The sequence below is a fragment of the Zeus faber genome (assembly GCF_960531495.2).
Source record: "Zeus faber genome assembly, chromosome: 20".
Classification (NCBI taxonomy): Eukaryota; Metazoa; Chordata; class Actinopteri; order Zeiformes; family Zeidae; genus Zeus; species Zeus faber.
In genome coordinates, this window is record NC_137207.1 from 25,600,750 (window position 1) to 25,612,925 (window position 12,176).

Below are 12,176 nucleotides of genomic sequence, written 5' to 3' on the forward strand. Positions count from 1 at the left end.
GGGGTCTAATTTCTCTGAAGGTGAGACAACTGTGTAATGACAGGAAGAGGGCGCGGACACAGAGGATGAATACAAAGGATCCTGGCAGAAACACATGGGAAGGAGCAGACATTTCAGGTGGTCGCATGCCCACGAGCCTGGCGATGCCGCGTGGCGGAAAGGTCACACTGCACGACGGGCACCGATATGAATTCATGCAACAGGGAACGAACAGGACTTTTTTTTTTCTCTCTTTATAAATGATTAGATCTAACGGTTAACTTTTTAATTAAATATACTGTAGAGCAGTAGGGATGTAACTGTATACCGTTACAAGCAACCACAGTTCTGAACCCTAAGCCTTCCATGTAACACTGTGCCCATACAACACATTTATGTTGCAAAAATCCAGTAGTAAACTTTAATTCACCTTATGTTGCTGCTAAATTTTACATCATCAATTCTGCAAATAAGTCGGTTTTTGATCTGTCGCTTATTTTGCCTCTCCTGTAAATTTGAGAGCCCCGACAAACACGTTCCCATGCTGCGCCGCATCAGGGGCCTTCAGTGTTTCACCCAATGTGTTGCAAGCCTGGCAGCCTGCAATAAACCCCCTGCCGGGCCCAAGCATCCATTTCTTTTTTTTTTTTATAATTTTGTTTTTAAGGCTGTTTCTTTGAACTATCAAAATATCAACATTAAAATGGGTAAACTCTTATTTCATAGCAGAGCTGCATGCAGCACATTGATCCTCTCTTTCACACACATTGACAACGGACCAGTCTGTGAACGGCCCTCCTCTGTGGGACGTTTTAAACATCCCGTTGGGTTGGGTTACGAAACCCGGTACCACTATGGCACCAGTTCCAGAGTTTCAGTTGGAGCAAATTGGTGCCAGTCAACGTGTCCTGAAAGATTTCAATGTCCCAGACAAATGGGAAAGATTCCGGTCAAATATTATCTGTGTTTATTGAACTAATAGGCAGGTTATATAAACCATGACATCATGAAGGCATGTCAATTTATAATATTTGTATTGAATATTCAAAATAAAATAAGTGCCGTCAGTTAAGCAATTTTTAAAATAATTATTACAAATATTACGACTTGAAATCAAATTATTTTCATTCGTGAACAATAAGCAACAAGTGCAGCTGTTTTAATTAATATTTCACTTCAATAAAATGGCAAGTATGTCTCAATAAGTAAAGTATGTGGTGTTGGCAGTCGTCGTCATATTTTTTTCGTCACATACATATTTTGCTGTTGCTGTTGAACTTAAATATCCCAAAACCCTCCCACACCCCAAAACTATAGATGAATGTGGCCCTGCTGTCAACGATACATCATCTTTCGACTTCTCAAGAGTTCTGGGCTCTGTGTGTGTGTGTGTGTGTGTGTGTGTGTGTGTGTGTCTGTGTTTACAAGCGCAACCCGCGGGCAGGGCTCATTTCTATATCAAAAAACCTGATTTCAAGGATTCAAGGGGTTTATTTGTCACATACATACTTTCATACATATATGCAGTGAAATGTCTTCGCAACGCACCCGGAGATAATGCACAATAGTTACTAAACCGAACATAATAGCTAACCTCATTCCTACCTAGCAACTAAATGAAACTAAACTGATTCCTAAAATGTAATGCAGTTATTGAATAGAATAATATAAATAAACATAAACTGAAACTCAAAAAGGTAATACAGAGTGGGGGTACAAAATAGAAGTAAGAAGTAAGTAAGTAGATTTGAAAAGCTTGTAAAGCTTCACCTCGACCAAACTCTCCATTGCAACCTGTTGACAGATCTGCGATCGAGTTGAGAAATGATCTCTCTTATTTTATTATTTTATTTCGACAGAAAAAAAAAATACGGTAATAATTATCGTTGTTGTTGTATCGCCCAGCACTTATTCAAAATGTGCACATAGAGAATTATTTCCAGCGGACATCATGACCGGACGGATTTAAACATGTCGGACTTCCAACAGATTCTCCCGGTCAAAAAACTGAAAACTTCAACTCTGACCGGTTCCTTTACAATCGTATGTCGCGGGCCGAGTCGCAACGCAGATCTCAGTGCCAGCCCCGAGCCGGCGCTTTAAGTATCCGCCTTCCGGTGCGCCGAAACCACACTTGCCTTCACCAGATATTATGGTTTGGAGCGCGCCGCTTAAAATCCGCGCATTCCTCTCCTGTGAGGCTCGAGCCAAACATCAGCGGAACTCATCAATCTCACATGATGACCGCTCAGCCAATTGGATAAAAGAGGCGATTAAAGTCTGGTTCATACAAACTGTCAGTTATTTGTTAACATATGAAAAGTATATGAGAAGTAATGAAGGACAAATAGTGTTAGTTCATAAAAAAATCTCTATAATAGCCCTGATCACATTTTTTTATTTTATTTACAAAAACACTTTAAAATAAAATAGCCCCGGATCTATTCATCTGCCATTTCGATCAAGCAAGAAAACAGTTTTTATTTCAGATGTATTTTATTTCACTCAATTTCCTTATTGAACAACACAAAAAAATAAAAAACAAACAAAAAAAATAAATAAAACACTGCGCGCACCACCCCGGCCCCTGCACTTGCCACCAAGCATAACTTTTCTGTGGGAAAGCCAGGGCTTTACCATTTGTTAATTGAATATACAGAAAACGGAGGGGGTAAATCATGAAATACTATATACACCGTGGTATTTTGGTAGATACCATACCAGACTGTGAAATTTCATACAGTTACAACCCCATAGAGCAGAAAATAAGTCAATGGTGTAAACACAACAAATGAGACCCTCACTGGGGCAAAAACAATACCAATGAACCATCCCAAGGTGATAATGTGAGTGAAAAGTATTTGGTACCCAAAGGGGGAAGTACTTCCATCAATGTACTTTGGCGTACAGACCTATCCCCTTCATATTTGAAAAGGGGAAACTTGCATTATAGTAACACGTGTCAAAGACTGAAAGTGTTGTGAGCTTCCCCAGCGCGACTGTGCTTTGACCTCCTGAGGGAGGAGGAGGTGAAAAGACAAATATGCCCTTCAAGGATCGATGGAACAGTTCAACTACTGAGACGTTTTGAAACAGCGCGTGCAAATTCATCATCACATTTCGTATCACCATCGCGATATCCCACATCATTAGGGCTGGGTATTGGTACTCAATACCTTTGCGATATCGACCGAAGTAACCCAATACCAAGTAGTATCGAAACTTCTCCAGTCAAACGCTACCTGCATTGCACCCTTTTTGTACCAAGATCTCGAAAAAAAAGGACTTTGTCGGGTTTTGCTCGCAGCCAATCACCACAAGCCTTCTTGGATTGAATGCGACATGTGAATAGGCGTTTTCGCACCGCAGGAACCTTTCGATACTTCTAAGAACTTTTTGGAGGAACAGTCCCTTTGTTTGTGTCCGCACTGCAGGAACTAGGAACGTCCATAGTTTTTAAATCTCAGTTTTGAGGGACTTTTTTAGCTCCTACTCCAGGGCAGGGACTAACCGGCACAAGAGGAACCATCAGACTGAGTTTGCCCCATCGAGTTGCATCCCTTGGGATGGGGACCAGCCCACGTACACTGAGTGGTAATAAAAAACAACCAATGAAAAACAATAAAAATACTACTTTTTTATTGTAGATGTATTTATTTCATTTTCAACGTTAGTGGAATGAATTAATGTGTGCCCCATAATCCTTGCGCTGTCCAGATCCAAGCCTGTGCATTGTGAAACTCGGAACTAACTTTGAAATTACGTCTTGTAGATCTAATATGAGTACAGATCCAGCAACTGGACTGTTTATTTTTCCCCACCTCAAATTTGTTCAGAAACAGATTTTTGTGGACCAATCAGAATCAGAAATAAGTTACACAGCAGATTACCCCATGGAACTCGCACTGAAACCCGGTTGGTTGACACTCAAAGAGGTCCAGTGCAGTGCGAATAGGACCAGAAAAAAAGCCCAAGACAGTACTTAGTTCACAGGGGACCTCCCCAGGTCCTAGTTCCCCTCAGGGAGTCCCCAGACCTGTTCAGTGCAAAAACACAGATTGGATCACAACCGCAGCTACAACAGTCTGTTAAAGTACATATAAAAAGGTACATATAACTAGGCACATGTAACCAAGTACATATAACTAGGTACACGTAACAAAGTACATCTAACTAGGTACATGTAACCAAGGACATAACTAGGTACATGTAAATAAGGACACGTAACTAAGTACATGTAACTAAATTCCCGTCTAACGTGTTGGCACTTTCTAAACGGCACAGGGGGAGGAAAAAAACTCTAGTTGTACATATCTGCATCAGAGTTAGGGCTGGGTATTGGTACTCAACACCTTAAAGGCATCGAGCGAAATAACCCAATACCAAGTAGTATCGAAACTTCTCCAGTCAAACGAGAGCTGCATTCCATCCTTTTTGTACCCAGATCTAGAAAAAAAAAAAAAAGACTATTTGTCGGGTTTTGCTCACAGCCAATCACCACAAGCCTTCTTGGAATTAATGCGACGTGTGATTGGCTCACGACCGCAGCAGCAGCTACAACAGTCTGTTATAGGACAGGTTCACCTGTTTTTCAAGTGCGTCTTCAAACAGCAGTCAGGTGTCCATATGAACAGTGAAAGAGGGTTTCCTCACTGTAATCATTCCTCCTCTACTCGCTATTTTCTCTATAATGACACTGCCCAAACACTTCATTGTACAGTTTTGTACAGTTATTGAATATTTCAATAATTTAAACACTTTCAAAATGTATTAGTATAAAAAACATTTGGATGGGGACGAGTGGCAGCATTTTAATACAACTGAATGCTTCCATTCACATTATGGGTATAGTCTGGGAATAAAAATGTATTGAATGAAGCAGTCTATTGTATCGGTATCACTTTAAGGGTACTGGTATCTTAATTTTTTTAAACAATACCCAGACCTACACATCATGATGCCACATTTTACCTATATACCAGTCATGTGTTTTAACTTGACAGGCCTATATGAGGGCACACAATGACCGTTTGGAGTCCAATGACCTCAATGAGAGCGAAGGAGGAATGGTCAATACCAGGACTGGGAAGCCTCCTCCCATCACAACGCATCCTCCCCCCACATCCACAAAAGCATCGCGAGTCACTACAGAAGGCCTTTTCTGGCCGTCAGCACATTCCCCGTCGTGGGCCTTCTCTGGACGCAGCACATACGTTGAGAGGTTCAGGATTCTCATGTAGCATATACTAGGCCTAGCTAAAACCAACAGCTCTCCTCTCGCTCTCCAAAAGGCCTTGGGGCCCGTCAGGCTGGGAGCTGGCCACGGGGCCAGATAATCCATCTGCACCTGATATTTAGGCCAGGCATTTCAGAGGAACCAGCACTGAATCAAAGAGAAGCCGTTGATACGAATCCTTCGTCAAGACTCAGCGATTACATGGAGGCAAATGGAAATTGGGATGTTTTTATTTTTTTCACAAACGTGATAAAAAGAGAACATTGTAGCTTTGCTCATCTTTATTATTCATTTGCCTCCGAGCGGCGTGTTGATTAACAAATATGTTGCACAAAACATGCAAGATAAAAAAGCAGGAGTGAAGGGAATTTTCCAGTCAGTTGAAACCAAGATAAATATGTGGCAGTACGAAGACACTGTGGATCAAGTGAATAAAAAGCTTTATATTCCTTGTATCATTCATAATCTCAGAGTTAAAATTCTGATAGGAAATACCCAAACAGCCTGTCAAAGCACAAAGATGATAAGACATAGCTTTGGAATAAATGTGGGCCACGACAGAAAATCTCCTAATTATAGTTTGTAAACGATTGAGGAAACATTTGCTACAGGGAAAATACAACACAAGGAAAAAAAAACAAAAACAAAAAAAAAAAAAAAGCAGCAGCTGTCACTACAGTATCCTTTGCTCTCCAGAATCAAGGACTTCTGAGAATGTTGAGGGGGTTTACAAAGCATGGGAACTGAGTGCAAGGCGGACGACGGCCTTCTCTTCCAGGGTCACTCTAGAGAACTACAAAGGATGGCCGAGGTTCAGGAGACAGCTGGCTCAACTCCTTATCTTTTGAGGAAGTGTAAGGAAAAATAAAAGAAAAGCGCATGGGAGCAGAGACCGCACATAGGAGAGGCAGAATGTGTGTGGGGTAAGAGAGGGGGGGGGAGCGGGTCAAATTCAGCCGAAGAGCTGCAGCAGTCATTACATAAAAGAGGGGGTTATGCAACGCCTGTGGGTTCATGTTGAGGAACCGGGGGCCGAGCTAAACGCATCCAGATGTGTCAAACGGGCCTGAGACCTAAACACAGACATGCGTGCACACAAAGAGGCTGGGAATGGGGAAGGGGAGAAACGGTTAAGCCATTAAGAATGCAGCGTAATGCTGAGCCACGAGCATGAAAGGCACGCCAGAGTATCGGCCAACCCAGTTACCCCGATTCTCAGAGTAGCAGCAGATATGCAGTTTAATAGTCCACTTGGAGCAGATATTCCACACCCACTTCTCTTCTTCAGCCCCCGACAGGATTTTGACACGTAGATGAAACTTGTAAACAACCTGGGAACATTGTGGTACCGACCCCATATAACGCGTCCACTTCAGACCCCTTTCAAGTATCATCTGTCTTCTTGCAGTTGCATAAGATCTAATCTCCTGATGAATATTATCGTTGCCTCAGAAACTGCACCCACACACCTCAATAGAGAGGGATCTGTGCGCCGTGTAACAAGGCTTATCGATAGCGCTTCCTGTAAACAATTTTCAATCAATGTCCTTACGGTCCAGGTATAAACAATGTCCATTAAAATGAAGTGCCATTGTCTAGTTGGGGACGCCAACGTTCGATAAGTCATTGTTGTAGAGGCCATTAAGGGACGTCACATTGACAGTCATCCACCCTGGCTGGAGCAGCACAAACGCGGCAGCAGATGTTGGCCGGCCACCAATCCCCCTTGGTTACCAGAATCCACGTCAACATTTATAGGCTGGTTTAGTAAGCAATACAGTGCTTTTAAATGAGGCGCCTACATAGGTGTTTCCCAGCGCCGCTACTAAACTAAAGACTAAATGAGAATACGGCCGCCTGAAGAAAAACATTGCATCGTCTGTAGCATTAACTACCGGTGTTAAAAGCCGTTAATTAGGGATGAAAGAAACACCACGTCAGCTGTGGGGGTGTGGTATCATGGTTATATACACACAGCACTTCCTGAAAGAGCAAGTTGTTTACAAGCGGATCCAATCCCGCCCACATAACATAAGGGTTGTGAGAGCTGTATGAACCGATGGCACCAAATTTTTTTTAAGAAATCATTATGCATACGCAATTGACAGTCAATCCCATGATACAGCTACTTCAAGCAACCATTGAGAGATCGGATATTAAAAGCTATGACCTTCAGAGTACTCTTCCTCCAAAAGAACATAAATGAAAGATTACAACATGGATTACTGGTGAGCAGCATAGTAAAAGGTCGGTGGATCGGTTTGCTGATCGCACAGCAGTATTATCCACAATGTGTGCGGGTGGAGAAGACGTGGCTTTAATCCATGCTGCTCCCTTCACCAAAATAAATTAACAAGTGTTCACAGTGGGGCCAAAAAATTACACTGGAACATCTTTACAATCACAGCTCCTAAGGAGCACCAGCTCAAATATTTATTTTTGTATGAAGACGATTACTCTGCTGTTGACTATTTTACGCTTGGTTGAGAAATTCTAAATGTTTATAAAACATGCTCCTCCAAGAGACACATTGCTTTAGTAACATTTAATGATTTTTCACGAAGTAAGAACGGCATTAGAAACCGTTTGGCCATGAACCAAAACAACAAATATCTTAGTTCTAGGGTAAAAGAAACAAAACAAAGCCCCAACTGGTGTGCTAAAAAGATGGATAAAGCATCATTAAATCTCTCCAACCCTCATCTATGTATACCAGCCACATGTCATGCCCTGCACCACCAAAAGCTTTGTATATCAAACACCTAGAAATGTGTAAATATATTCTCGTATCAAACAAATTCCGCTGCTTTCCCGAAACACACACAACAAATTAAGCTTGATGATCAGTTACAAAAACATCTGGGTCAAAGGTCCAAAGGCAACACAGGATCGGATCGTAAAAATCTGCGTTCTAAACTGGTTTTGTTAATAATCTACCCGGTCCTACACAGGTCACTAGGTCCATTAATGCCGTGTTCGCTTTTCATCACCGGGCGGAGCGGCAGCGCTCTCATCTCATACAAACTTCCCATGAAATACATTTCCAAGCACCCACGCTGAGGTAAACCAAGCTGCGCATCAAAAAGAAAAAAAAACAAAAAAAAAACACCTTCAGAGTTACCTAACCCACCACCCGTTCACTCAAGTTTTCTTTCTGGTTTTTGGTGGAATCAAAACGTTCAGCTGCTCTGTGGGTACACACGGTAAAAAAAAAAACAACAAAAAAAAAACTAAAAAAAAACCCCATCCACTGTTTTTCGTATCGGCCTTTGCAAGGGGAAACACAGCGTGGGGAGGGCTTTTTACTTCAAATCCAGTGTATTGTGCATTCTCCAAAGGACAGTACCACCCACACAACCACAAACTGTGGATGAGTGGGATCTCGGCCCCCTCCCCACGGTTTGACCCATCTCTACAAGCCAGATGGAGCTGTCATTAACACCTGCGAGGCCCAAGTGGTCCACTGCAAGAGCTGAAACTGGGGCAAGATTTATCATTTGGGTAATTTGGGGAATTTCACAGAATATTGAGGTATATGAATCACAATATCTGCTCAGTAAAAACCCAAATCCTACACTGGAGAAACCAACTGGAATTCGACAGTGAACTATGTGGTCATTTTATGTTTTTATATCAGATTAAGCTTCAGCATTCCCACAGATTCCACAAATATTTCAGAGCTCATATCTTGAGAAATTATAGGTCATGTCTTCTCGTCATTACATTTTGATTACAACTCAACATTTAAGTTTTTCTGAGATATAATACTGTAATACAGCTGTATTACAATATGATATATCACAGATAAACTAAAATGTTGAGTTCTCATACTGCCCCGACTGGAATAACAGGAAGCTGCTGTGACAGTAAGGCATCCTTATTACTCCAGTTATTCGACCGTGTTACCATTAGAAACACACTGAGGCATCTTCCATTTCCTTATCTATAGACTGGTTGCCACAGAGGAATGTTGCTTTGCCAGATATAGGGGTCTGATCACTTTGTACATTGAAAAGGTTTAAACAACAAAAGACCTAAAACATACACAATGCAGTTTTGAAGGATGCCATATGTTTGAAGGACGTTCTACTGCAGCCGTTCTCTGACCGTTTCACATCAAGGAGTGGCAAATTTCATACACATCGGACCATAAACCTCACTTAGACTCGAGGGTCCAATCTGAGCAGATTTTTATTGTGAAGATATGATTTAGTGTCTCTACTCTAGTTAGAGAGATAAACTAGTAAAGTGAAACGAGGATCCAAACAGTCATCATTCGACACATTATTCTACTTTCTCGGAAGGTGCTAACCTCTTGTACATAAAATGAAAAAAGTGAGGTTTAACTTTTCGCCGGGGACCCATGGAACCTCTTGAAGAACCCCAAGTTGAGAAGATTTTGATCAGTCAGCTGTGGACCTATGCGAGGAGAATCGTGTACTTACATCTTGACATGTCGCTGCTCCACGTCCGCCCGGGCCAGCTCCTCCTCCTCCAGGTCCGAGTCGCCACCTGAGCTGCTCTCTGTCACATCCGAGTCGAAGGCGCTCTCAGCGGAGTGCAGGTTGGCGGTGCCGCTCAGGTACAGCCTCTCCAGCTCCGAGGGCATTGAGCCGCTCTTCAGGAAGCGCCCCAGGCTGTCCCTGCTGCCCGTTGATGAGTGCCGCCCGGGCCTCCAGGAGGCCGCGGCTGTGGCGGGGGGCGTCGACGTGTCCTGTTTGCGGTTTCCGCTCCCCACCAGGAGGCGGCTGAGTGCTGAGTCCAGGAAACCACCAAGCTGCTGCTGGATGTGGCGCTCCACCTGCTTGGCCTGAACCACCTGCAAGCGCTTCCGAAGGCGCCGCAGACGGCTTTCAATCTCGCCTTGGCGGTTGCTGTTCAGCAGTGTGCGCTCCCGCACCTGAGCATCCAGGCTGTCCAGGGAGGATGGCGGTGGCGGGGCAGGCGAGTACGCTGGGGAGCCGTGGCGGCTGCTGCCAGGACGCTCCCCGTCGGCCTCCCGGGGCCGAGCAGTGGGGTTGTGCAAATCATCTTCGCCCAAATCCAGCCTCTCGCCGGGGCCGTCGTGGGCAAAGGGAGAAGGAGCGGTGGACTGAACCAGCGACGGCTCAAACTTGTTTCCGTCTGCCTTCTCCAAAAACCTTGAGGAATGCTTGTGTTTGAGGGTTCCCGATAAGGGTCCCGTAAAGTTCTCAGAGTCCGAGGGAACGTTCTGGAGCTGCGAGTCGAGGCTGGCGTCGGCCGTCTGCTTGCCGCCGTTCACTGCCACAATGCGGCCCGAGACGGGCATGGACGCCAGCTTCTTCGCCAGGCCGTTGACGGGCGCCATGGGCTGGCTGCCGCCGTTTGTGCTGCTCATCAAGCTTTTGAGCTGACCGCCCGAGAGTTCGATGGCCTGCCGCTTCCTCAGCAGGAAGTCTCCTCCACCGTTGAGCAGAGAGCTGGGCAGAATGCCGTGGCTTTTGAACACCGACTGTTTGATGAGGATCTCTTGAAGTTTAATTGACTCCTTCGCCGAAGAGACCGATGTCACATCAGAGCATAAGTAGGAAGCCACCAGCGGTTGGAGCTTGCCAAGGGCCGAGGCCTGGGCCGCCGATTCGCTTTGTTGCTGCTGCTGCTGGGCCTGTTGCTCCTGGTTGCCGCCGCCACAGAAGTCGAGAGCGCACTCTTCGGAGACGACCTTGCGTTTGGCGGGACCGCTGCCGTGGATGAGGATGTTGCTGGCGTTGCCGTTGTTCTCTGCGCTGCCTGGTGAGAGGCTGGAGGACGGGGCAGCCAGTTTGAAGCGGATGTGGTGAGCTTCGGCTGGGGTGTCCGTGAGAGCGGGCGCCATCGCAGCCATGCAGTGCAGAGGGACGGGCACCGTGGCCTGGTCCACACCACCCGCTTACTGCCCCACCAGAGGACAGCCTGGACACCATGCAGAGATAGACAGGATAAGAGACAAGACATAAGAGTAAAATTTAACAAAAATGTAAGAAACTTTCAACCTGGGCAAGTCAAACACAAGCACTGCCACTGGATGAAGATCCGGGCGCAGTAGTTGAAAAAGGTTCCTACTCTGTAATGTAAACAGCCCAAACATTAGCATTCAAAATTATGTTTTGCATTTCCCAACCAGTCATGGGCAGACAAAATACTCTAAACAATACAATAAAGTCTCCAGTACAGGAGTAAACATTGAAATCGACAAAAACAGTCATCTTTTATAGTTTATTTTGTTGCTTATATCGAACCATTCTGTCAATCAGAGCAAAACATGGCAGCCAGTGAGTGAAAAAGCGCCGTATATAAAATTAGAAGATGCAGTCTCAAATAGCACAGCCTGTTCCGATCAAGCAGAGAATAATCTCACTTGTGTCAGTGGAAAATTCAAGCACAAAATAGGCATGTACTCTATATGCACCACATTAAATTAAAACATGCCTCACAAATCCTTGCACAAAAATATGTTAACCCCGCAGCATATGAAAAATTATAAAGCACCAACTAGGAGAAGCAGCTTTTGTTTACCGACGAATTGCAATTCCAATGAAGGAAAACAAAAAGCACTGTTATTAGTTACTTTTAACGAGGAGTACAAGGCATTCAATGAAAAAGGTGAGCTAAAGGGATTGTCTAGGGATGAATCTATTTCAAAGTCCAATATAATGAGGTGGTGACTCACTGACATTTTGTTGACCCGTGGGCCGTTACCATCACTTAATGTGATTCTGCAATGAATACCAAACAAAATCATGCAGGAGACAGGAAGGTAATGATCAGCGAGGATCAAATTCTCTCCAAATTTCCAACTACAAATTCCATCCTAAAATCCCACATAAACTTTCAGCAAATACAACCATCTGAGGAGGCCCTTGAAGACTCACAGCTGAATAAATTAATGTGGTGCAATGACCTTGGGGCGTGGAGTTCTGAGACGGTAGGAGCTATAACATCATGTAGCAAAAGTCAGACC

At 44.2% G+C, this 12,176-nt stretch overlaps 1 protein-coding gene across 3 annotated transcripts in view; it reads right to left on the reverse strand.

Moving 5' to 3' along the window:
* LOC307245902 (KAT8 regulatory NSL complex subunit 1-like) overlaps positions 1–12,176 on the reverse strand; it is a 38,493-nt gene that overhangs the window by 19,853 nt on the left and 6,464 nt on the right. For all 3 annotated transcript variants that reach the window (XM_080021635.1, XM_080021634.1, XM_080021636.1), the window contains one exon: positions 9,661–11,128. In XM_080021635.1, coding sequence (XP_079877761.1) covers positions 9,661–11,060 — 1,400 coding nt within the window. In that variant the 5' untranslated portion in view covers positions 11,061–11,128. The remainder of the gene's footprint in view (positions 1–9,660; positions 11,129–12,176) is intronic.